The 26,784-nt window shown below is 47.3% G+C and overlaps 1 protein-coding gene across 9 annotated transcripts in view; it reads left to right on the forward strand.

Moving 5' to 3' along the window:
* Positions 1-26,784, forward strand: part of SDK2 (sidekick cell adhesion molecule 2) — a 353,925-nt gene that overhangs the window by 298,354 nt on the left and 28,787 nt on the right. For all 9 annotated transcript variants that reach the window (XM_081180809.1, XM_081180812.1, XM_081180810.1 and 6 more), the window contains 18 exons: positions 74-214; positions 925-1,106; positions 2,132-2,247; positions 9,033-9,228; positions 9,597-9,695; positions 10,830-11,021; positions 13,615-13,736; positions 14,734-14,843; positions 16,046-16,196; positions 16,983-17,220; positions 17,396-17,511; positions 18,406-18,595; positions 19,463-19,561; positions 20,272-20,466; positions 23,571-23,772; positions 24,133-24,236; positions 25,382-25,452; positions 26,396-26,531. In XM_081180809.1, the coding sequence (XP_081036935.1) occupies positions 74-214; positions 925-1,106; positions 2,132-2,247; positions 9,033-9,228; positions 9,597-9,695; positions 10,830-11,021; positions 13,615-13,736; positions 14,734-14,843; positions 16,046-16,196; positions 16,983-17,220; positions 17,396-17,511; positions 18,406-18,595; positions 19,463-19,561; positions 20,272-20,466; positions 23,571-23,772; positions 24,133-24,236; positions 25,382-25,452; positions 26,396-26,531 (2,660 nt within the window). The remainder of the gene's footprint in view (positions 1-73; positions 215-924; positions 1,107-2,131; positions 2,248-9,032; positions 9,229-9,596; positions 9,696-10,829; positions 11,022-13,614; positions 13,737-14,733; positions 14,844-16,045; positions 16,197-16,982; positions 17,221-17,395; positions 17,512-18,405; positions 18,596-19,462; positions 19,562-20,271; positions 20,467-23,570; positions 23,773-24,132; positions 24,237-25,381; positions 25,453-26,395; positions 26,532-26,784) is intronic.

Below are 26,784 nucleotides of genomic sequence, written 5' to 3' on the forward strand. Positions count from 1 at the left end.
ATAGCTTTGAGAGTCTAGCCTACCTTCCAACCATCCCTGAAACATGCCTCCGTTGTTACCTTCGCTTTGCCAGGGTTTCCCTCCCAGAGGAACCACCCACTGCTCCTCCTCAGAATGTCATTGCCAGTGGCCGAACCAACCAGTCCATCATGATCCAGTGGCAGCCGCCACCTGAAAACCACCAAAATGGCATTCTCAAGGGCTACATCATCAGGTGGGTGAGCATAGCATCCAGGTTTCCACCGTGCCATCTCTAGGTGGATAGACCTCCGTCTCAGACAATGGAATTGCTGGCGATCCTATTGGAATGTGTCCGACTTCAGGGAACTGGCTTCCTCCCCCTGTGGCAGTACATAAACAGAACAAAGGAAAAGGAATCTTCTTACCAGTTAGAAACTTTAATAATCACAGTGAGAGAACAAAGAACCCATCTCCTAGAAATGGTGGTGCTCCCAGTTAAGAATCCCACCCCCTTACGTCCCTATTAATACACGTCACTTCTACTTCTTGTAATCTGAGCTTGTCCCCTCTGTGCTTTGTGTGCTTTCTGTTCTGCCACTTTCTCAGCTCTTCTTGACCTTGGGCTGAGCGGAATCTTTCGAGACAGTGAATCTGTTAACCCTCTCTCTCCCAGTGTTTCTTCTCCTAGCTGTTCCCCATCCAGTATTTCCCAGCTTCTGCCTTCTGAACTATGTCCCTCTGCAAACCATAGTTCCAAATCTATACTGTCCTCCTGCTCCTGGGAAACAGGGGGAGGGGTGGCTCCCACCATTCCTCCTCAGTGCAGCCCTCCTCAGCACAGTCCCTGACAGAATGCTTCAATGCCAGGTCTGAAACTGGAAAAGCAGGAAGTTGTTGCCATATGGTTTGAAAGATCCCTGCTGATGGCATCGGTTCTGACCTGACCTCTTGTCCCTTCCCCAGATTTTGCCTGGCTGGCCTGCCCGTCGGCTATCAGTTCAGAAACATCACCAACGCTGACGTCAACAACCTGCTGCTTGAGGACCTGATCATTTGGACCAACTACGAGATTGAAGTGGCTGCATACAACAGTGCTGGGCTGGGTGTCTACAGCGCCAAAGTCACAGAGTGGACCCTCCAGGGTGGTAAGTTGCAGTACTAGGATGTGGGAGGTGGGGCAGGGGAGATGAGAACACAGATTAATGTGGCCCCAGAGTGTCTCCATAGACCCAAGAAGATTAGAAAGGGAGGTATACTGGGCCTATACACACACACACACACACACACACACACTCCTATTGCAGGGGCTGAATCTTGGTATGTTTTTAAGAGTTCAGGACACTGCTGGTAGCAGGCTCACGCTACCTGTTATTTTTATTTATTGACTCTGGGTGGGATTCACCTTACAAGCTTGTGCAGTAGGGTTCCCCTCCCTCTCTTCTTACCCCATACCTCCCCAAATTGGCTCTGGGGGTGGCCAGGAGAACCCACAGAAGAGCGTGGAGAGGGAGGGGTGATATTTCCATTTGGCAAGCTGATATCCTTGCACAGACGGAAAGCTTGTCATAGAATGACATTGAATTCCACCATATATTTTATCCTGTTTTTCTCCAACTCTTGTCTCCCCAAAAGGATCACATCAATAAGGGAGGGGGTGGGGAGGCAGAGTCCTTGCCATCAAATTGGAAAGACAAGATGCAGAAAGGAAGGGGAGTAGACAAGGAAGGGTTGGGGGGGATCAGTTCTCTTAAAGCCAGGGGAAATTGCTGAGAAGCAACTATTATTATTATTATTATTATTATTATTATTATTATTATTATTATTATTATTAGTTTATACCCCACCTTTTTCCCTGATGGGACCCAAGGCAGCTTACAGATTTTTTTAAAAAATTACTAAAAACACAAAAACAATCATTTTGTCATTATTATTAAACATGGATGGGTTTAAAACCTATATAAAATCTACTGAAACCATACAAGTAATTACAATAAAACCAGCAGGGCACCGTTCCTTTGGCCAACGGATGGAGCCAGAGCATCCCTTCCCCTTCCTTCTCCATTAGATTAGCATCACAGGTAGAACGAGAGCAGGTGGTGTCAGCAGCAGTGCTTTCCATGCTTCCACCTGTTCATACTGAGGCGCCTCCTTTAAACTTGCCCTCCCACAGTGCCCACCGTATCCCCAGGCAACGTGCAGGCCGAGGCCACCAATTCCACCACCATCCGCTTCACCTGGAACCCACCCAGTCCCCAGTTCGTCAACGGCATCAACCAAGGCTACAAGGTAAGAAGGGTTGGGATGAGAAGGAGAAGTCGCTTCTCCTCTAAGCCTAGGGCTGTAGCAAGCTACCCCAATGCTCCCTGGATGCTTAGGAAGCAGAGGCATGGCTGTTTTATCCGTAGGTCCCGGGATTAAGCAACGTACGGAGGTAAGTGGTGATGTGGACGAGCTGCAACATCAGTAAGCGGGTAGTTCTTTTGTCTCAGCGAGGCTAAATAGGTCCAAATTGGTGTGAGATGTTACAGGCATCGCCATCGCGGGCCCCATGTGGCTCTCTTCCCTCCACAAGCAGCATTTAAACAAGAAAGGAATCTGTACTCCTCATTCCCTCTTTGCCTTGAAGCTCTGTAGTTCCACAGCTTCTCATCAGGAAGGGCTGAGTGCTCCCGCTGTTTCCTGTCTGCACTTCGCTCTGCCTCTTTTCATTACCTAGTTTGGGGCCGTTAATCATTGCACGGGGTTGTTCCTGGGCCAGCCAATTACTGTGGCCATGTCCGTAAATCTCCCATGCAGAGGCCTTCCGAGGCTTTCCTACCTTGCTTGTCACGGCGTAGATTAACAGGGGGTACGGGACTTGGCTAACACAAAGTATGTAATCACGTAGCCCCTCCTCTCCCTAAATAACCATATCTGTATCAGGTCCAGTCCCCCGCAAGCAGCCAGGAAGCAGGCCTGCAAAAACCGTATAGTTGCTCCCACTCTGTTTTCTGTCATCGCTTAGCTGGCTGTAAAACACCAATTAAATGATGTAATTCCATAGTTAGCGGCTATAATAAACTGGTATCCTTTATATGAACCAATTATCTGTGGAGCCGCCGTTTCGGCGTTATGCATTGCAGGAAGCTACTGCACCCAAGTGCTCCAAACTGAAATGGCAACTTGATTTGCAAAGCAAGAGAGTTTATGCCACTGCTTTCCTTGATGAAGCATCGCTGTATTTGATTTGATCAGTGCAGTCAATGGTATTTAAGCCCCCAGTTCCATATTTCCATGCATTTTGGATGATCCTCTTAGCTCACTGTTATTTCATAATCAGTCCATTTAAAACAAGATTCTACTTAATTCTTTTTCTATTAGAATGGTTATTATCATTGCTTCAAGCTTGTCTATTAAAATATATTTACTAAGATATTATACTTATAGAGGAGCCTCGCCTTGTTCGCTCAGTTCCGAATTGTAATTAATTCAAATTTGCATTAATTAAATTGAATTAAAACTTGTTTCTTAATCTACTCCAAAGAAGTTCAGGAATTTAATTGCTGCCAAACGAGATAACCAACGTTAAGAAGGATACTTAACATACTTATTAAATGCCACTTAGTATTTTTGATTAGTATTTTTGGAGGCCTAATTAGTATCTAATTAACTTGCTATAGGCTATCTCGCACTGTGCCAATTAAACACCCAAACATCCTTGAATGTAACACCACGACAAAGTAGCTGATTATGCATTGTTATCAGTGTCAGTTAATCAGCCAGCTTGTGTTGAATATTGTTTTGGATGCATAAGTACATACACTTATTAAAACTCAGCTATTCCTTTCTCCTCCTCCCCGCCCCCCATTAATTGATACTTAATCAACACCAAATAAAAGAGAGGATATGAATGGAGCAATTTAAGCACTAGCTGTTACACCTAAACACTCTCAGATTTATTTATTTTTCACCAATTGGTCTTACCTTTAACCCTTTATAGAATAGCACTCTTATCAGGCCCAGTGCTTGATAGTCCTTATGTCATCCATCTGAGACAAAGGCCACTGTTTTCATTTTAAAAATTAGCAACCACTTCTGGGCTGTGTAGTGACGTGACCAGATTTTTTCCAATGAATCTGGGGACACTTCAACTTCCTACTAAATAGATGGATTTTGTCAGGGGACTTATTTGAAAATCTGGGGACTGTCCCCAGGAAACGAGGACGTCTGGTAACCTTACTGTGTAGGGGTTCCTTTAACGTCAAAGGAGAACACTCTAATTTATTGATGGTCAAGGAGCTATAGGGCCCAAGCTACTCTTGCTGGCCAGGGCGAAAGGTGGGGATGCAAATCTCAGCCCTACCTCCAGAATGCCCCGTTTCTTGACATCCCACAAGCTGCCACATCCTTCAGGCCGTAGTTTGACTTGCCCACTGTTTTGACAGGTGAAACAGGCAGGGCTGGCTGAAGACATTTTGGCAGCTGAGGTGAACCACAAAATGGTGCCACTTCTTTGAGGGAAGAAGGAGTGACTGAAGATGTACTTCAGGAGCAGGGAGAATAAAGATCTACGTTGGGATCTTTTCACCCCATGGATCGTGCCCCCCAAGGCAGGCACCGCACCTTGCCTCCTGGGTAGGCTGGCCCGGGAACAGCGAGTGTTGCACCAGCAGACTGACTCCTCACAGGCAGACAGGTGCAGGGACACCTCCACCCAGTGCAACCCTCCCACAGCAAAGTGTAAAAGGGGTTCAGATTGCAGCCTCAGCTTTGCAAAGAGTGACTACATTTTCCTGAGAAAGGGAGGGTAAAGCACAAGCCTCAGTATCGGTTTATTCTTTGAGTATTTGTTTTGTTGTCCTGAACAATTTGGAGGAAGAAGGATATATGCAATAAATAAAAAGTGCAGCGCATGGTTTTTCTCTCACAGCCTCTCACTTTTGTGAGAGAGAAAACAGGTTCTGCTTCCAAACACCAAAAGTGAAAAATGACTGGTGGCAGAACCGGACAGCGTTTAAGCTGCTTTTTTAAAAATCCTGGCTCCTTCTTCTTCTCCTTTAATTGGTTACCCACGTAGGCCAGCCTTTCAAATTCAGTCCCTTCCAGGTCTCCGAGGAGAGAAATCGCTCTCGGTGCATAGCCGATCCCCTAACCCTTCAGCACACACCTGTGCTTCAGAGAAACAATCAGCCGCCTTTAATCCCAGCAAGTTTCCCCCTTTATGTCTTTGAAGCGGCGCAGCCGAAGGGAAAAAAAAGATCAGAGGAGCTGAAAGCCATAGAAGAGGATGGTTAAAGCCCCGTGTGGATCCCACGCTGCCCTTTTGAGTAATAGCGCAGTAGGGATTAAGGTCAGGATTGTTAAACATGCTTGGACAAGTCTAGGTCCAGCCAAAGCCACATGGGCACTACATATATGTTCATCCATCACCTGCCAGCCGGTCTAGGGTGCTAATGTCTGTCGGGGATGAAGGGAGGTGTCTTGGCCTCAAGAACCAAGTGCTTTCAGCCTACAAATACTCCCATTTACAATATAGTTGAATGGAGCTAATCAGACCTTGGTCAGCTATAAGGCCATACATTTACAGGAGCCCATACAGTTGCACCTGTCTCACTGTTTCAGCTTCAGTAGGGATTATACCAAGATGCTACTTAGAAGAACCTACTTTTTTGGCAGTGCCTACTCTGCCCGGTGAACAACAGAGGAGTGAAGGGAGCCAGACAGGTCTGGTATGCCCTGCCTGCTGCAGCTGGGCACCCTCTCTGGTGGGTGCCATTGCAGGCTGGCATTACCCAGATGTGGGAAGTCCCAGGGACTGTTTCCCAGGCAGAAAAGGAAGCCTCTGGGTGGAGCTTGCTGCCTGGGCAATTGGTCCTGCCCACTCACCTCATCAGCAAATCACAAGTAGACATGGGCTCCCCACGCCTCCAGTATAGGCACTGTGGCTTGCTCTGCAAACACTTTTTGTTGGATCTTTGCCTTTTGCTTTGGAGCATGTGGCTCACCATGTAACCAAGTCCAGAATACTGGCTGTAGGTGGAAAGTAGGGAGGCAGAGCAAGGCCATCCATGCCTTGGAGGTGCAAATAGGTCCCTTAAGTTATACAGTGGTACCTCTGCTTACAGACACGTCAGGTTACAGGTGCTTTAGGTTACAGACTCCGCTACCCAGAAATAGTACCTTGGGTTAAGAACTTTGCTTCAGGATGAGTACAAAAATCGCGTGGCTGCGGCAGCGGGAGGCCCCATTAGCTAAAGTGGTACCTCAGGTTAAGAACAGTTTCAGGTTAAGAACAGACCTCCAGAACGAATTAAGTTCTTAACCCGAGGTACCACTGTATTACGAATGGTGTGTCCTCAAAATCCTTACTCTGCACTGCATCCCACAAGAAAACCTGAAAAGCATGGCATAGCAGGTGACTGGAAGGACTTTAGTTGTTTAAAATATCTGTTCAGGACTAGAGACTAACATGGTTTTAGCGCTCGTCTTGCTGTTGGGCTATGCCATACTGCTGGCACTAGACAACAAAATTATTGTTGGCAAATGAAAAGCAACAGCTATTATGGACACAATTTATTAAACGCCTCGACAATGACACTGATTGTTGAGATGAATGCACCAACACTTGTGTTTACACCTTAGGGCTGCAGCACTAAGAATAGCAACTTGGATTACTGAACAAAAACGTCTATAAGAATCAATTGCTTCTTTCTTTCTTACTTGCACCCCCCACCTCCAACCTATAATTTTATTTTATTTTACTTTTTTATCCCTGAACTTGGGTAAAAAGAATGAGTGGGTCAGTTTCGCTTGGCAATTTCTTCCAAGCATTTGCTGTAATGACTATGTTGCTGGGGACATTTCAAAAACAAAGGATATAATAGCTCTTTGTCTTTCTTCCTTCAAGGGGAAAAAAGGAACCAACCAAAAGAAGAAAAAAGCCACCTTGCAGAAATAATATTTCTGTTTACAGAACTTGCAATTTCATCCACATACCCTGTAGTTTTGCCTACCAGATACTACCCAGGGCAGAGCAATTCTGTACCCCGGTTGTGCAGGGGACGAGAATATGCCACTCAGGGGGAAATCCCAAAATGGTAAATACATCTCCCACCTAGAAGGGGGGGGTCAATGATGACACCCACACACAGAAGGAGCAAGTGAACACAGAGCACCCAAATGCCTCTGTATCACCACATGCACAAAACAATCCTGACCCCAGAGGCAGTGGCGTAGCATGGGTTGTCAGCACCCGGGGCAAGGCAAGTAATTTGCGCCCCCTAACCCTTGGATTTGCGCCCCCTAACCCCCAGATGTTGCGCCCGGTGCGGCCGGCCCCCCTGCACCCCCCACGCTACGCCACTGCCCAGAGGCACAGGCAGCAACAATTCCACTACTCCAGTCCCTGGGCAATTCACCACACTGTTCCTTTCTGCCCATTTTGCAAAAGGGAAGAAGCAGAGTCTCTGCAACACAGCACTCCTATGGCTTCCCGTGCAGAATGTTTGCAGGCAGCACATAGAGTCCTCTGCAGTTATGGGTGCTTCCAGACTGTCACTGTTTTGGGATGGGATTCAGTCCCATCATGGCAAATTCTGGCTCCACGGTTAAAGGATGTGAGGTGGTGGTGAATTGGCTCTCCTCTTGGGGAGGAAGGAAAGGTGGTTTCACCAGTATAATTGAGACGGTTTTCACATAAAGCAGTGGGAGAGGGAATATGAGAGACTGTTGCAGCAGTTGCACCTTGTAGCATGGTTAGGGTTGCCACATTTTGAAGAGCAAAAAAGAGGACACATTTGCCGACTTCTACTTTTAACTGAATCACTATGACGACACTCATTTTACATACCCGTGAAAAAGAGGACATGTTCGGGTAAAAGAGGATATTATGGCAACCCTAGATTGGCCTCTTTTCTTGCTTTCCTGTTTGAGGTGCTCTGTCCCGGACCAGAATGGAGTGGGGTTGGGGGAGTCCTGTATGTTTATGCCTGGAGTCCTGAGGCAGGACTCTAGAAATCTTAGGATTCTAGAAAGAGAAGTGTTAGCAGTGTGCCCAAGTTCTGCCCTGTTTGTGCAAAGTGCCCTTTCTCCCCATTCACCAGAGCTCCCCCCCTTTTTTTTTTCTTTTTGAGCACCCATTTTGTGCTTGCACAAAATTTGCACGGAAATTCCTTGCTTTTTATCAAGCACCCCATTTGGTTGGTTTGCATAGATTTTACACAGCATTTCCCAATGTTGCTATTGCTCCACACTTTCCAGTGCATTTTCTCGATACTTTTCTTAACTCAAAAATTCCCCCCCCCCTCTCCACCCCTCTTACCCATTTTTGGGAAGCAGGTTTGTTGTACAAGAGAGTGCCAAATTGTGGCGATCACACAGGGTCCCCGGACGTTTAACAGTCTATTGATCCCTGTGCCACCACTGTGCTCGCTTCCCCGCTGCCACCAACCCGTTACTCTGGGGTAAAACACTGAGTCCAGACAGTTGTTAAAAGTGAACCCAAAAATAAGTTTATTTTACAAACATTAACAAGTTTATGGTTCCTCAGATAATATTCCTGTCAGTATCTTAACTTTCCCATAGTTTCTTTACCGGCCTATACCTTCCTAATACCTTCTGACTGATTATCTCAACTGTTTGACTGACTCCTCTTAACAAATTCTCTCACTCTCTCATACCAGACTAGACCATCCCACAGACTTATCTTCTCAGTCTCTTCTAACTCCAGACTGTCTTCTCAACCACCCTAACTCTAACTCTCTCAAAAAAAAATCTCTGTGTTTAGTCCTTATACACAGTTAACTCTGCCCCTTGGGTTCCCATTGGTTAGTAATTTTACAATTAGTTAACCCTTTCCTTATGAACCCATTATGATGTCACACACCTAGGAGGGCAAACGCCACACAAATCTACTTTTAATTGTGCAACATAAATTTGCCGTTGCCCAAGTGAATCACACCAGCAAAAGAGTGCTAATCTGGAGCTGGCCCCTGCGCACAATATGGGGCCAGAAAGATAAAGCCCCATGCCGTGTGGTCTGCCTTCACATCCTCCTTTCTGAGCAACCATGATGTCGTTCATTTATTCCTCAGCTGATTGCCTGGGAACCAGCACAGGAAGAAGATATGACTGTAGTGACAGTGCGCCCTAACTTCCAAGACAATATCCATGTGGGATATATCCCAGGCCTCAAGAAGTTTACAGAGTATTTCACCTCGGTGCTGTGTTTCACCACACCAGGCGACGGACCCCGCAGCCCCCCGCAGCTGCTGCGCACCCATGAGGACGGTACGGCCTTTCCCTTTGGAGCTGGGCACAGGCACAGCTCTTGGGCTCCTGTATGCCCATGACTATGGATCCAAACACCCCTAATCTTCCGGTCAACATGAGTTTAGAACATCACCTTCCACTGTGGAAGTCTTGAGTCTGACACTGCCCTCAGTTGTAGAGCCCGACACGTCGTTGCTGAGACTGCAGTGACGCCCTTGAAGGCCCCGGGATCCATCTTGACTGCATCCACTGCAGTCATCCTTTCACCCAAACCCCAGAGGGCCCTGGGAAGAGTCAAGTGACTCTTTTATTTCCTTGAGGAATTCCTATATGAAGTGTTTGTCCTGTTGTAACTTTCTGGGTGGTGGGGTTGTTTGTTTGGCTAGTTCCGGGTCCAGTGGGACACCTCAGCTTCAACGAGATCCTCGACACATCCCTGAAGGTCAGCTGGCAAGAGCCCCTGGAAAAGAATGGCATTCTGACAGGTAATAAATCTCTTCAGGTGGGAAGGGAATGGGTGGGGTGAGGTGGGGTGGGGGAGGAAGGGGTGATTAACTGGACCAGGAAACAGGGAGTCCGTTTCTTCCTTGGTACCAATGGAAAGAACTCAGGGCTTATACAAAATTCATTTTGTCCCACTGCTTTGCCCTGGGGGCAGTTTGGGTTTTCTCTGGAATGACGTTTGCTCCAGTTTAGAGCTATAGAGTGAGTTTTCCCTGGGAAGGAGTGAGGCAAGGAGAGAACAACTCTATAGCTCTAAACTGGAGCAAACGTCATTCCAGAGAAAACACAAATTGCCTAGAAATTGTGGAAAACCGCTCAGACCCATTCTTTCTACTACCTAAGAAAACTTCTGTAGAGGAGATATGTATCTTGATAGTCCATGCTATCATATCCACTAGCCCTATGAACTAATAGCCTGGAAGCCATCTTGATTTCAGCACGAGGAATAGTTTGGGAATTGGAACCAAGCATCACATCTGTTTGCTTCAGGCCTCATGGAGCTTCCCTGGTGATAGATTTCAAACAGATTTTGAAGGATCCAGCTCCATGTTAAGCATAAGACATAGGGAGCAGGTTATCCTGATAACAGGGCATTGGGAATTTAGGTTCATCTCTTCCCTTTCCAAACATGATCGGGATGGAAATCACATCCTGACCCCTCTCCTCTCCGCCCCGCCCCCAGATGTGTCCATGAAGCTTAGGTAAACCTCATTTTAGCATTAGTGAGACTTTTGCTTTTTACTGAGCCCTGTTGTCACATGGGCATGTATGTATGATTTCAACCTTGGACGGCTAGGGAGAGAAGGCATTGTGCTCTCTTATGCTGTGATCAGAACAACAGTTCCCTCTCCACCTGATGCCTCTAATTAAGAAAGAAGAGAAGACATAATAGCATGCTATGCTTTAGCCATAATGTGTCATTCAGCCTCAGGAAGCTTAATGAACTAGTGGAAGCACTAAAGCAATATAAATTAGAATCCCCAAAGAACTGTTGGTGAGGCCTAAGTCTCTGGCTTAAGGCCACCAGATTTATTGGGCACGTTCTGTTTACGCCTTGGATTTTAAATGAATGTTGTGCAATTCTACACATCTGTGTATGTTTTGGGCTCCTTCAGGCTACCGGATCTCCTGGGAAGAATACAACCGCACCAACACCCGTGTAACACACTACCTGCCCAACGTCACACTGGAATACCGTGTCACTGGCCTCACAGCCCTTACAACATACACCATTGAAGTGGCAGCCATGACCTCGAAAGGTCAGGGGCAAGTTTCCTCCTCCACCATCTCCTCAGGAGTTCCTCCCGGTAAGTTTGACTTACGGACCCTGCCTTCAGCAGAGCACAAGGGTGGCAAGAACCACCACAGCCTTGGTCCCTGCAGAATGCTTCAGTTAGTAGTGGAAGTCCCAGATGCAGATGATTTTTCCTTCTTTTTTTTACATCAGATGTACTGATACCCAGTTGAACCCTCTTTGAGACACTGATAAAGTGAAAATAGGTTATCTGGGCAGAGACCGCTACATAGTTGGACGTATGCATGATCATCGTGAAAGCCCACTAATAATAAGAGCAGACACAAATCTCTTGAATAACCCAGTGTCTTCCCAGCTTTCGAAACACTACATCAAAGGGCAACTGGATTCACATAATAATGTATCATATTCAGAAATGTAGTGGCACACACTTCCCTGTGATTGTGTGAATATTTGTGGGGAAGAGAGGTTGATTTATTGGTGGTTGTTGTTGTTTTCTCAGCATGAATGCCTCCCTTGTTCTGTTATAATGGCAATAGTGCCCACCTGAGAGGTGCCAGAATGCCGGATCTGAGTTCCGGCAAGTTCCAGCTGAAAAAATGCCCTGCAAGGTTATTATTGTGCTTTCCATAAACTGCAGCTTCTTTCTTGTGCAGAAAGACTTGTCCTAAATCAGTACTCCTGTCTTTGCTTTGTTTACCTGTGCTGCGAACCCCGGCATCTCACAGCCACATTTCATGTTTCATTGGCTAGCAGCACCTGCTATGGGGGAAAAAGTCTCTCTGAGATTTTGACATCTTGCAAGGCCAATTTGCCCCTTAAACATGGAATCAGACTTGAAGGATGAAGCAACAGAAGGAGCTGTTGACTTGGGATAAGTGGCCATTATGCCTGTTTTCATGAAGAATTTCCATCTATACCCCATGTAAGCTCTTAGCTCGGCCTTTGAGGGACTTCAGGTTGAGACACTGAGCAACAGACCTTTTGCTGCGGTGATCCTTCAAAACTGAGGATGCAACTACAGGCACCAGCCCAAACCTTATAATTCTGTCTCTGTATATTTCTGCCACTTTCCTAACCTTCAGGCAGCAAGCCATATCTAAGGTATTAGGAGCATTAATGGAAAGGGACTGCCTTTTACTAAGGATGAATCTACATCTAGTTGTTTCAAGCCCTCATGAGCAGAATTTTAAAAACGCGCTTTCGTGAAGAGATAAGTTGTCCGTATTTGATTTAATTCAGTTTGTCTGTGCGAACTTTGACTTTGCCAATCCCAATTAGCTTCAATATTTGTTCTTTTGAGTAATTCAATTAATTCAAGTGTGGGCCTCCTTCATGCGGGCAGATAGCATGGCCCTCACAATCTGACAACAACCAACCACTCACAAGCTTCAGAGTTATTAAATTAACAAACATCGGAGTAATGAATATGAAATTACAGAAAGCGCTGACAGCTCCCCTTGTGACCTTCATGAGATGGGAGTTTTAAATTTGATGAATATTTGAATCACTTCAAATATTTGTTTGAGGCCTGCACTTTTGTCAGACCTAATCCAAGGATGCCACAGTCTTATAAGGCATCATAATAAGGCACCATGTTGGCCACCGATGATCCTCTTGTTCTTCAATTCCTGTTCTTTAATGTGCATTTTGGATGGGCATGGCATTATTTAGTTTATCCCATGTAACAATTAGTTGTCATTTAGACCTTTGTGCCTAGGGAAGAAGAACAATACCTTTATAGAAGCACATAGTGTAACAAATCCACAATGGTTGCTTCTGCCAATGCAAAGCATTTTCAGTAATACAGGCTGGTTGGAGCGAAAGAGAAAGATTCTTAGCCTTGACCTTCCCCTCTCCTCCTGTTGGATTGCCACACTTGACGTTGTTGAGGGTAAACGCTCCTGGGGGGACGGCAGACCCCCAGTACCTCTGAGCGTCTCCCAGTAGGCACGTCTCTGGAATGGCACGTCCCTTCACTCCAGAGTGCCCCTCTGCGACACTTCCCATATGAAAAGTGGAAACAAGTCTTCTGGCATCACACAGCAAGAAGATAGAAACATCCGTAGATCTAAACTACGTTTTATTCACAATATATACAGAGAATCCATAATCACGCCTGTGCCTTCCAAACTCTGGCAGAAAAAAAAGCATACAGCAAAAGCGAAAGTACAGTCCAATAACACTCTCAGACAGAAGAGATAAGACAGTCTTCCGTTCTCACACTCTTCTCAGACATCTCATGTGATTTATACTAATCTCACTAGCCAGCATCGGCTTGCATAAAATCCTAACAGACGTTGATAGATATTTGCCCTTCAACTATAGTGTTTGGCACATGTAGCTTCTTTAATCTGTATTGGTTGCCTTTTTTTCCATCCTAAAGACCTTTTTGGTTCACTGCATCTCAGTCCCCATCACCACTGCCACCAGCAGCTCATGGCATACTACAGTTTCAACTTTGCATAATCAAGTGGTGCTTTCTCCTGCTCTGGCTTGTTAGATGGAGAGTTCTTCTTCAGTGCAGGATATGGCCACTGTGTGCTGCCGTCATCCTGAGAAGGACAAAGAACGGCTGAGCCAATGGCAATAATCCATGGGCTGTAGATATTCAAGTTCCATCTTTGCTTTCTCTTTGCCTGCAGAGCTCCCTGGAGCCCCCTCGAACCTGGGCATCTCCAACATTGGTCCCCGCTCAGTCACACTTCAGTTCCGTCCTGGTTACGATGGCAAGACATCCATTTCCAGGTGGCAAGTGGAGGCTCAGGTAAGCCATTGGAAAGGGACACATCTGACGGTAGGAGAAGCCAGCAGCAGAGGAAGCTCTCTCATTCCTTTTCTTCTTCTTTTTAGCCCTTAGGATAGCAACTGTTGTATTAAAGTTAAAGAAGCATCTCTGCCATCAGGAGACACGTAAACTCAGTGGCAGGGAGCCAACATCCTCCACTGAGAATACGATTAATATGTTAATTTTGCATTCATTGACTTTGCTTAATTTCAGGCATCTGTGGGGCGGGGGTGGGGGGAATTGCAGTAGCAGAAGGCAGGAGGAAGGGAGGAGCCTGGCAGTTTGGATACAGAGAGAACAGCGTGTCAAATAACAGGAAATATGAGCTATAAGCAGGACTGTGTATTGTGCGTAATCCACAATCTTATTTGAGAAGCCCATCATTTGATACTTAAATATAATCGATACCCTAAAAATTTCTCCTGTTTTCTTAAAATAGTTTATAATCTTTGCTGCAAAAAGAGCTTTGCAGTAAGTATATGAGAAATGTCTAGTGAAATCTCACAAACTAAGAGAAGGCGGAGGTTCAGGGCCAGCCCATCCATGAGGTAGACTGAGGCAACCACCCCAGGTGGCAAAATCCAATCAGGTGCACCCCCTCTACTGCCATCAGAGAAGTGGCTGCATCGACTTTTGGGTTCTGGCAAGATCTCACAAGAGCCTTGCATGATCTTCCCGAGACCCTGGTAAGCGAGGCTTCAGCATGTATGGGTGGTGAGCTGGCTGGGCAGCCCCTTTCCATTTCACCTCAGATGGCAAAATAGGATGGGCTGCCCCTGTGGAGGTTATTTTTACTGATGGTGTAAACACATCAGGCAAAAAGTGTCCTGCTCTTCAGTCTCTGACAACACACACCAAACTCTACAGCTTTAGCTAATACATTTTACACTGTCAGGGAGCAGAGAAACTGGCTGTACTATATGCAACGATGATGCTGACCCAATCCTGCTCAATATCTTGTTTGCCCTTTCCCTAGGTGGGTCAGATTGGTGAGAGCGAGGAGTGGACCCTCATCCACCAGCTGTCTAATGAGCCAGATGCCCGCTCCATGGAGGTGCCCAACCTCAATCCCTACACATACTACAGGTGAGTGCTGCTTTTGGGGGAGATTGAAAGGATGGTTGAGCATGCATAAAAACATAAGGGCCCTGCTGAATCAGAGTAAAGATCCATCTAGTTCGGCATCCTGCTTTCCATAATGTCCAACCAGGTGCTTCCAGGAAGCCCAGAAAACAACAACCTCTCACTAGTCCTCTGTAACAACTCAGATTCAGAGGCATCTTGCTGTCAGGGTTGGGCTGGACACAGAAGAATGGTGGGAGGAACCAGCTGGAGAACCCGCAAGGGAAGAAGGCTCAGGGCCTGGGGATTGGTGGTGGGATGACAATGAGTGGTTAGAGAGAGAAGAGGGAGAAGACTGGGAGGAGGTGTCGGAAGCTGAAGAGGTAAAAGGCATCATGAGAAGGAGCTCAAAAGACAGGAAAGCAAAGAGGAACCCGGCCCCAAATCTCTTGTGACACTCTCATCTGCTAGTATTAGAAAGCTACAGCCGGGAGGGTTGTGGTCTGGCTAAAACTGGGGAATGAGAAGGGATGAGGCTTGTGGGTGTCATTAAGGACCTTCTACCGTTTCCCTCAAAATTAATGCATTAGCTAATAGGGACGCGGGTGGCGCTGTGGGTTAAACCACAGAGGCTAGGGCTTACCTATCAGAAGGTCGGCGGTTCGAATCCCCGCGACGGGGTGAGCTCCCGTTGCTCGGTCCCTGTTCCTGCCAACCTAGCAGTTCAAAAGCACGGCAAAGTGCAAGTGGATAAATAGGTGGGAAGGTAAACGGCGTTTCCGTGCGCTGCTCTGGTTCGCTAGAAGCGGCTTAGTCATGCTGGCCATATGACCCGGAAGCTGTACGCCGGCTCCCTTGGCCAGTAAAGCGAGATTAGCATCGCAAACCCAGAGTGGGACACGACTGGACCTAAGGGTCAGGGATCCCTTTACCTTTACTTAATAAGATAAAGGACAGGCGTGTAATGCCAGCCTAATTAAGCCATGTTTGTATGTCATCAGAGATTGTGACAACACACCCCAGTAGCTCTCCTGTTGGCAGTGCAAGGAAGAGAAAGGAGCCAATGGAGGCCTCTCAGGGCATGCAAATGGGGGCGTTCAAAGTCCTATTTGTGTGTGTGTGTGTGTGTGTGTGTGTGTGTGTGTGTGTGTGTTAGGCAGGGTGGGTGATTCCTATGCCACCTTGCAGTTCCTTCCAACACTAATCCATTTCCTCTCTCCTCCCAGCTTCCGCATGCGACAAGTGAACATAGTCGGCACCAGCCCACCCAGCCTGCCTTCCCGCAGGATCCAGACGTTACAGGCCCCACCTGATGTATCTCCTGCCAATATTACACTGCGGACAGCCAGTGAAACCAGTCTCTGGCTGAGATGGATGGTGAGCAGTAGCTCAGAAAGGCACCAGGCCTCATCGTTGTTTCTGGAGGCGGGGAAAACCAGGGTTAATGAACCAGCACTGGGGCTGCTCATTGTTTACGAGGCAAGCCAAAATTCTGTAGGATAGATCTGAAATTAACAGGAAGATAGATGGGGTGAACAGCTCCAGTTGAGGCTGGATTTGATGGTGGAAGGTATAAAATGACTAGGCCAGGGATGTACCTATCCATCTTTAACGATATAGACCTATAGGTCAATTCTACCTCTAACTGCCCTACTGGAAATAGGAAGACCTATATAACACCAATTGTCTCATGGTGGGCACCATTTTGAATCAATACAGTCTACTCGGTTCTTGTTATCTTAACGCAAATGACAACTGTCTTTTGCCTCTAAACACCCAGTCCAGCAGCAACAGGAGAATCCCTAACTACTTGTCCCAGACAGAGATGCCACCAAATTCTGCGCTAAGCCAAATTTTAGTGGTGGAATTCTGCTTCAATCTGTGGTGCAATCACCTCAAATCAGAACTGAAGTTTGCTTTAAAAGAGTTTTCAGGAGTTCTAGCCCATGCCATTTAGATACGTGTTATTTGTGCACAGAGGGCAAGGAGATAGGAATTGGGTGTTGGGAGGGTACCGCCTACAAGGTCCAGTATGGTCTCTGTCCCATATCCATTGAGGCAGAGAAATGCACTCAAACAGTATAGGATTTGTGTTTTTTTCCATGCAAGGATTCTGGAAAGGACTCAGTTGCAGGCCAACAACGAGGTTCCCTTTCTTTCCAGCCTCTGCCAGAGACGGAGTACAACGGCAGCCCTGAGTCAGTGGGCTACCGGTTGCGCTACTCACGCCTAGACGGGCGTGGCCGCACACTGGCCAACACCATCCATGACCGTGTGGAGCGTGAGTTCACCATTGAAGACCTGGAAGAATGGACGGAGTACCGTGTGCAGGTGCAGGCTTTCAATGCCATCGGGCCCGGGCCATGGAGCCAGACCGTGGTGGGGAGAACCCGAGAGTCAGGTACCTTCTCCACCAGGCCCTTGAGACAGTCTGGGCAGGCCTCCCATGGTCAGTCTGGAACTCTGAACATGGGGCTCAGGGCTCTGCTGTGGTGACCTACCTCTCGCAGAGCCATCTCAGAGAAACTCATTGGTGAAGCGCTGACTCCCCTCGGTTCTTCTCTTTGTTCGCGCAGTGCCTTCGTCTGGACCCACCAACATATCAGCTTTGGCAACCACCTCTACCTCTATGCTAGTGCGATGGAATGACATCCCAGAGGCTGACCGAAACGGGCTGGTTCTGGGCTACAAGGTGGGTGTGAGGAATGCAGTGAAATGCATTTTCTCTTGCCTCACCTTCCCGCTCGCTAAAATCTGCCGGTCCCTCATCAGCCCCAGCCTGAAGCCCCCTTATCATTCCAGAGCTAGTCTCCTTGTCTTCCTCAGCGGCCTGCCCCATTGGTCTCTACCTACAGGCCCCCACTGTCACAGGCCTCAGCTAGGCCCTTCTGTCCCAGCCCACAGCTTACTATGATCCTGTGAACCTGCTCACCAATTCTGCCTCTGTCATTGTCACTCAGTCTCTCGACTGGTGTTGGGCTGAGGTATTTGGCCCAGACTTTCTCAACATTTTGAGGGCAGGGCAAGCTTCTTTGGGGAGGAGGCGACCTGCGTTAACTGCCATGCCAAGCAATATCTGGTACTTCTAATATAAGTAAAGGTAAAGGGACCCCTGACCGTTAGGTCCCGTTGTGGCCGACTCTGGGGTTGCAGCGCTCATCTCGCTTTATTGGCCGAGGGAGCCAGCGTACAGCTTCCAGGTCATGTGGCCAGCATGACTAAGCCGCTTCTGGCGAACCAGAGCAGTGCACGGAAACGCCTTTTACCGTCCTGCTGGAGCGGTACCTATTTATCTACTTGCACTTTGACGTGCTTTCGAACTGCTAGGTTGGCAGGAGCAGGGACTAAGCAACCGGAGCTCACCCTGTCGGGATTCAAACCACCGACCTTCTGATCGGCAAGCCCTAGGCTCCATGGCTTCTAACATACAGCAGTCCAATGCTGGTCATCCAAGCTACTGCTCTGTGTATATATGTCTGCAACATGGCAGCACAATGCAGCTTTTTCCCGCTTGTTGGAGGCCGCAGTGTTCATTTGAGCCGCTGTCTCTTCCTTCCCTCCATGGTTTGTATCTGTTCTCTTCTAGGTCATGTATAAAGAGAAGGACTCGGACACAAGAGCACAGTTCTGGTTGGTGGAGGGCAATGCTTCACGGAGTGCCCAGCTCACAGCTTTGGGCAAGTATGTTCTGTATGAGATCCGAGTGCTGGCTTTCACCCGCATTGGCGATGGTGTGCCCAGCAATCCGCCCATCCTGGAACGGACGCTCGATGATGGTAGGTGTCCCAACAGCAACCCATATGGTGGAAGGAAAGCTTAACTCTGGGAGAGAAGGGATGGGGGTAACAGGGTGGTCTGTGAGATATTAAAAGTCATTGGAAAGCAAATGAAAAAGAAAGGCTAAGCCTTATAGCACATACCATTTGAGGAAAAACTCAGTCCTGTACATCATGAAAAGCCTGGGAGCCTGTGGCACAATGGGTCAGTGCGTCTGGCTGTTAACCAGAACGTTGGTGGTTCAAGCCCACCCAGGGATGGCTGCGGGCAGAATTCCTGCATTGGCGGGGGGTTGGTCTAGTTGACCCTCAGGGTCCCTTCCAGCTGTATGATTCTATGATTGTATGGAGTTCTAATAGCATTTGCTGAAATAATAATAATACTTGGCATTTGTAGACTACTTTCAGGTGCTTAGAGTACGTCATGTACTTAATTTTGTTTCAGTCCTTACAACAAACTTGTACATTAGATTCGTATTACTGCCCTCATATTGCAGGGAGGGTGTTGAGGCTTCATGGAAAAGGCAAGATTTGAACCAATGACTTCCTCGATCGGTAGTGCTATGTTTTAGCCACTATGCTAGATGTGTACACCACAGTGGTGATTGCTTTAAAGTCATGACATTGCAAGATTAGCGCTCCATGTCCCTAAACACAGCCCCAGTCTTCAAATAACAGACCAGGGAATGTCACCTTAAGCGTAGCATATGTTTATCTGTGTGTGTGTGTGTGTGTGTGTGTGTGTTTGCACCCTGTGGCTATGTATGTATTTGCATTAAAAGTCTGTTCTCTGGCTAGGTGCGCGGAAATGTATGTGTTCCTTCTAAACTTCATCTGTGCATCCCTCCCTGTCTTCCTGTGTTCCAGTACCTGGGCCCCCAGTGGGCATTCTCTTCCCTGAAGTAAGAACAACTTCTGTACGGCTAATCTGGCAGCCACCTGCTGCTCCCAATGGCATCATTCTGGGTAAGCAGGCAACCCCTACGTACCATGGAGATTGTAGACCAGAGTGGCTCCCCACCCAACTTTTGTCTACAATTCTCAATGTCAGTTCAGTGCCACAAGAGCAGGCATGGCCAAACTTGGCCCTCCAGATGTTTTGGGACTACAACTCCCATCATCCCTAGCTAAAAGGACCAGTGGTTAGGGATGATGGGAATTGTAGTCCCAAAACATCTGGAGGGCCAAGTTTGGCCATGCCTGCACTAGAGGAATTGCGGGAGGCAGAGCCGGCCCACCCATGAGGCGGGATGAAGCAGCTGCCTTAGGTGACAGAAACACAGGAGAGAAGCCCTTGAGCAGAAGCCCTTGCAAAGCCTCACCGCTGAGCGGGAAGGGACATTTGGCAAGAGGAGAAGCCCTTGCCAAATCTCCCACAGATACCCAGCAGGATGGTGAGGCTTTGCAAGGGCTTTTCCTTGAAGGGAAGCCCTTGCAGAGCCTAACACACACCCCATTATGGGGGCAACCGGAGGACCTTTTTGCCTCCAGTGCTTGAAACATCTTGGGCCACCCTTGATAAAGGAAACCAGCCCACCTCACAAGCCATGTGTAACCTCTCCTAAAATCACTTCCATGGTTCTGATCTACTTCCTCCTGGACTAAAGTCAGGATATGGGGACTGTGTCCTCTCCCCAATAATTTCCTGTTTGGGTTTGTCTTCCTCTTGCATGCAGCCTACCAGATCACTCACCGCCTCAACACCACCACCGCCAATTCTGCCAGCGTGGAAGTTCTCAACCCCAGCGCGAGGCAGTTTACTGCCACTGGTCTCAGACCCGAGTCGACCTACCTTTTCCGTATCACAGCACAGACCCGGAAGGGCTGGGGTGAGGCAGCAGAAGCGTTGGTGGTGACTACAGAGAAGAGAGGTAATTTTTTTCCAGGAAGGGACATAATGCCTGGAATTGGGAGGAAAGCTCTAAAATGCATGCTATGCATCAAGGCCAGCGTGGTTGAGCACACAAAATTGCAGACACCGAATGCCGATAGAAAAAGTAGAATTCTATACGGCCTATATGGCCTAGGACCCTCGTACCTATGGGACCGCCTCTCCTGTTATGTCCCACAGAGGACCTTACGGTCTTCAAAAAAAAACATCTTGGAGATCCCAGGTCGCAAGGAGGTTAGGCTGGCCTCAACCAAAGCCAGGGTTTTTTTGGCCATGGCCCCGATCTGGTGAAACACTCTGTCACAAGAGACTAGGGCCCTGCGGGACTTGACATCTCTCTGCAGAGCTTCAAGACAGAGCTGTTCCACCAGGCCTTTGGCCAGGGCACAGTCTGACCCCCTCTCTCCTTCGGTAATCCTCACAGAACTCTAGCCCAATGGTTGCCATTAATTTGATTTTGAATTGATTTTAGAATGAATTGATTTTAGAATGCATTTCAATTAGTTGATTGTGATTTTATGTAAACTGTGTTACTTTTATTGTTGTTAGCCGCTCTGAGCCCTTCTTCGGTTGGGGAGGGTGGGATATAAATTATTATTATTATTATTATTATTATTATTATTATTATTATTCTTGTTGTTGTTGTTGTTGTTGTTGTTGTTGTTATTATTATTTCTGGACTCTTCCACTTCACATGTTAGGTGGCGGTGCCATATTTTTAGTACTTATCCATATGATTTTTAAAGAAAGCTTCCTCCATGGGTACCTAGCACACCACGCTGATGCACTAGTTTTCTATATGCAGAGAGGTTCTTTTATAAGGGAGCATAAAAAAATATGGAATGCATACTCATAGTATGAAATAGTTCTGTCAGAATTGTACCCCCTCATGCTTTTACTGTTTGTGATATGCAGTCATGTGTGTCTTTCCTCTAGTTGTTTTTTTTTGGGGGGGAAGGGGGGTCTTAATCTTCTTTTGATGCTGCCAGTTTTGAGTGAGGAATGGCAGATATCACCTCCTTCCGGCCATTTTCCACTCAAAATTGCTCTGCCCCCACCCCACAGCTCCTTTTCTTCCTGAGATAAAGCTACATTCACCCCCCCCCCCACCTCAGTGAGTGGGAAAATAAGTTGCGGGGGGGGGGGTTGAATGAAAGAACAGCTGGACAGAAATGGTTAAGCATACAGCTGTTCATCTGCTTCGACTTGCAGACTTCTGAAGCTGCTTTCAGATTAAATAAGTCCTGTGCCACACCTGGTTTGGGCCTCAGGCTTCTAACTCATTCGGCGAAATATGTTGGCCTTAAGCTAATACACTTTCCTGATATAAAAAGGAGGTTGGTCTGTAGTGAATCTACATGGATTTTAAATTCTCAAGCTACAGCTGGATGGTAAAGCCTTTTTGTTTGCTGCAGACTTGGATTTCACAAAGCTGGAAAAGCAACATTCTGTAGGTTCACCAGAGATCCACAATGTGCATCATCCGGTGTTTGTTTGTTTTTAATTGGAAGTGTCATTTGTGTATAAATAATTGAATGGTTCATTAGGGCATTCCTGACCATTTTTTATAATATAGAGAAACTAGGGAGGCTCCTCCCAGAGGCGCCAACTTGCGCCAAAGATTGAGGGGGGGGGATGTAGTGTGTGTCGTGTTTTAGGAAGAGGAAGGGGGCGGAGCCAAATACAGTGACTGGTGGCTCCTCCTCTCTTGTGCTCAGCCCCCTTCCATGGCAGCAGGAGGAGAAACAGGCCACTGAAGCAGTGCTCAGCTCTGCACTCTGCCTCCTCCGTTCCCTGATGATAAGGAACATTGGGGAGCCAAAAGAGCTTGGCCCCCTGGAGTTAGTGCCCATGGCTCCCCCTATGCACTCATCTAGTATGTTTATGAGTGCTGCATAGAATGTGATTGTTTATGTGTCAAAAAGGCACTCAGTGGCTAGAGTCCATAATAGAACCCTCCACCAACCCCATGCTGTTTTGGGATTTTTTTAAAAAGCTTTTTTTATTTTATACATCTCTGCTTTTTACTACTTGGGTCACTATATCTCTCAGGCACAGGATTTTAAGGCCTCTGTTAAAAACACCATAAAAAGGTAAAGGTACCCCTGATCGTTAGGTCCAGTCGCAGACAACTCTGGGATTGCATGCTCATCTCACTCTATAGGCCGAGGGAGCTGGCGTTTGTCCACAGACAGCTTCCAGGTCATGTGGCCAGCATGACTAAGCCACTTCTGGCAAACCAGAGCAGCGCACGGAAACGCCATTTACCTTCCCGCCGGAGTGGTACCTATTTATCTGCTTGCACTTTGACATGCTTTTGAACTGCTAGGTTGGCAGGAGCAGGGACCGAGCAATGGGAGCTCACCCCGCCGTGGGGATTCGAACTGCCGACCTTCCGATCGGCAAGCCCTAGGCTCTGTGGTTTAGACCACAGCTCCACCTGCAAAAACACTGTACCAAATACCAAAAAGAGGTCCCTCATCATCAGCCCATGCCATGAATGAACTCCCCCCCCCCCCCATCTTCTGCTTTTATGGGGCTATTTGAAGCTTGTGTACTTCTCCAGGAGCAAATTGCTCCACCCCCCACTGCCTCCCAAAGAATCAGAAAACAAGCAGAAAGGTAGTCAGGACTCAGGAGTGGTTATCTAGCCCTGCCACTTTCATTGAATTGAAATATCACATTACTTTTCTGTTTAAAGAAGCCCATGAGAGCATCACATTAAAATACAGATGGTTTCTCCTTTTTGATCATGGGGGGCGGGGGGAAGCACTTTTAAAAAGGAGAAGAGAATATGATTCTTGGGAACCCAATGAACACTCTGGGTCTCATGCTGGAGCTCAGCTTCTCTGTTTGTAAACTAACAAGTATTGTGTTCACTCGATATAGGTTAGAGTCGGATAGGGAAGGTATTGCCTAGATCTGATGTGCAAATCAGGTTTCTTTCAAGCTGATATTAAACTCTCTTCAAGGTGATGGATGGGGGGGTTCTCATATTTGTCCTTAAACCTATACTATCACTGCCATGTCTATTTTCACCCCATGTTTCCAGCCTTCAGTGATCTGTACCCCTCTTGCCCCCAGACCGTCCCCAACCTCCCAGCAAGCCAGTTGTGTTGCAGGAAGATGTCAAGTCAAGAAGTGTACTATTGTCCTGGGAGCCGGGCAGTGATGGGCTCTCACCAGTCCGGTATTACACTGTACAAACACGGGAACTTCCTGATGGGAAATGGGTGCTGCATTCTGCCTCTGTGAACCACAACACCACATCCTTCATAGTCAACAGGTGAGACATCAATGGGTAGAATGAAAGAGATGTTTATTTGGAAAAGAAGGTGGCATTGACAAGGACGACTGTTACGTGACTGGATCTGGAGCAAATCTTCCAGTCACAGAGCTGTCCTCAGATTCCCACCGGTCCAAACTGAAATTTCCTGCCTGAGTGGTATTGAGTCTGGAATCAAGGCTAGCCATTAGTTCACACAGTATTAAGATAGCTTTTCTGGGAATGAGCTTGTTAGTCTCGAGGTAGAACGTGTTAAAAATCAGTGGCTTGGCAGGCAGAATACAGCAAGACCTGTGCATCTGTTTGCATCTTGTGGTTTTCTTCCAAAAACAAGCCAAGTACCATGTGCTCCCTTTGCAGGTTGAAACCCTTCACTACCTACAAATTCCGGGTCAAGGCAACCAATGATATTGGTGACAGCGAATACAGTGAAGAGTCAGAGTCACTCACCACACTACAGGCTGGTATGTTATGAGTTACTTTAGAATGAGACACTTTCCCCTTCCGGTTATGGGAGCAGAAGTTCTCATACCATATGAAAGCAAGTGAAACCATTGCAGCGTACATGGTTAGAGTGCTTACCTCTTCCAGTCTACGTGGAGCAGTGCTGTTTCCGCCATTCAGTCCTGCATCTAGATCACAAAAACAGAACCAGGAAAGAGTTTGAACCTAGTCAAACCTTTGCAGTCACCTGTCTTCATCCTCAACCACCTCCCTCCCTCTTGCACATCTAGCTTTGCATATCCTTTCATTATGGGCCAATCTCTTCCATTAATTGCACATTTCCTGAAGTGACCCTGATGCTGTTAGAACAGAGGAGGAGAGTTTGGGCTGCAGCTGCAGCTGGCTGCTGTGGGCTGCAAAACCAGTGTTGCAACGGACACCTTGGGGTTGGGGAAACTGGTAGATGGGAAAGGTTGGGGGTAATTTTGAAGAGCAGTAATAGGGACATGAAAGCATCATAGAGCGGTGTCTGTAGAGAAACTGGGAGTCGATGAAAGAAAATGAATACAGTGGTACCTTGGTAGTCGAACGGCTTGGCTCCCAAACAAATCAGCTCCCGAACACCACGAACCCAGAATTGAATGTTCCGGTTTGCAAACATTTTTCGGAAGCCGAACATCCAACGCAGCTTACGCAGCCTCTGATTGAGTGCAGGAAACACCTGCAGCCAATTGGAAGCTGCACCTTGATTTTTGAATGGTTTCGGAAGTCAAACAGACTCCTGGAACAGAATAAGTTTGAGAACCAAGATACCACTGTATTTCGAGGAAACAAATGGTTCTAAAGGAGGTAGGGAGGGGGCAATGATGGGCAGAGCAGATTGTCCAGAGGGCAAAGGACACCCAATACCAACTGGACCCAATATATTCCACATCGTGGAAATGCTCCGTCATCAAAAACCATTGTCTCCCTGCTTTGGAATTGCAAAATCCACTAATAATCTGTAAAATGGTAACCAGTTTGGGCCTTTACCAACGGCAAGTTGTCAGCTGAGTGCAACAAGTAGCCTGCCATTTCTCAGGGCTCTGTGTCTCATGAAGACAAGCAAGAACAGCTTGGATCTTCTTGCATTTGACTCATATATATTTTTCCCCTCTTTCCTCAGCCCCAGAGGAAGCTCCCACTATCTTGTCAGTGACCCCGCACACCACCACATCTGTACTGATCCGCTGGCAGGTAGGGGGATGTACCTTTTCTTTCTCCCCCATTGGAACTCGATGAGTAGGAGAGCTGGAATGTTCAGGAGTTCTTGCTGTCTTGGGGGAAAGCTTCCGACCAATGAAACATGACTGTGCTGCGCAGTGGTTCTGGGTGGCATTCTAAGCTTATTTCTGATGGGCAGCAAATCTGGTAATGTCTCTGTCTTGAGCAGGCATAGGCAAACTCAGCTCTCCAGATGTTTTCGGACTACAACTCCCATCATCCCTGACAACTGGTCATGTTAGCTAGGGACGATGGGAGTTGTAGTCCCAAAACATCTGGAAGGCAGAGTTTGCCTATACCTGGTCTTGAGCATGGTCTTAGAAACTTGAGTTTGAAAACGGTCATAAGATTTGCAACCATGTCTATTATGCGCAGATGTATACCTAGTTTCTGCAATTTAGCCCCAGCTCAACATTATTTATTCCACCCACAAAAGGAGGTTTTCCTGTCAAAATGGGGCAGGTGACTTTGGTGATAAAACTGTGGACTCTGTTGAGTTTGCATGCGTGTTGCAGCAAGGGGGTGGTGGAAGGCTATGGAGGATCTGAAAAGTGGGAAACAGAAATGTTTAACCAAACCAGTGTGAAATATTGGCTTGAGGGAGGCATCAGTAGTTTGGCTAGTACACCCAACCCATCCATTCCTCAAGGCAAAGAGCATATAAAGATGCTGAGGCGCCTTTTGCCGGTCTCCAGTGATGCTTCCCTCCTGGCAATGACAGGGAAGGGAAGCCCTGGCATTTCAGCACCACTTCCAGCTTTTGACTGGGCAATGGGAGGTGACAGTATTCGAAAGCAGGTGTAATATGGGACAGAATCCTTTTGTTGGAAGCCGGTCTCACAAGTGTCAGCCGTGCAAGGGGAAGCAAATATTGTTTGTGAGCCCCTCATTGATTTATCTGTGTCTCCTTCCGTAGGCTCCATCTGAGGACAGAATCAATGGCATCTTGCTAGGTTTTCGCATCCGCTACCGGGAGCTGGCATATGAAGGGGCGCGAGGATTCATTGCACGCAGTATCAGCAATCCCAGTGCAAAATGGGCAGAACTCACCTGTGAGTATGCTTGTGAGCAGCGAGGGTTCTGGGAACTGGAGAAAGTGAGAATTTAGCCAAGGTCTGCCCCTGCCCACTGCCTTCAACTTACACTGCAGCAAAAAAAAAAAAAAAAAAAAACAAGCCAACAAACACTAGCATGGGAACCATCATTCCAGAGCAAGCCACCCATAGCAAACACTGGTCCTAAGTACTGCCCAAGATTTAGCACCAGTGTACCCAGTACTTTCTCCAGTAACAAAAGTGACTTGAC

This window comes from Podarcis bocagei (assembly GCF_964188305.1).
Source record: "Podarcis bocagei genome assembly, chromosome: 2".
NCBI lineage: Eukaryota > Metazoa > Chordata > Lepidosauria > Squamata > Lacertidae > Podarcis > Podarcis bocagei.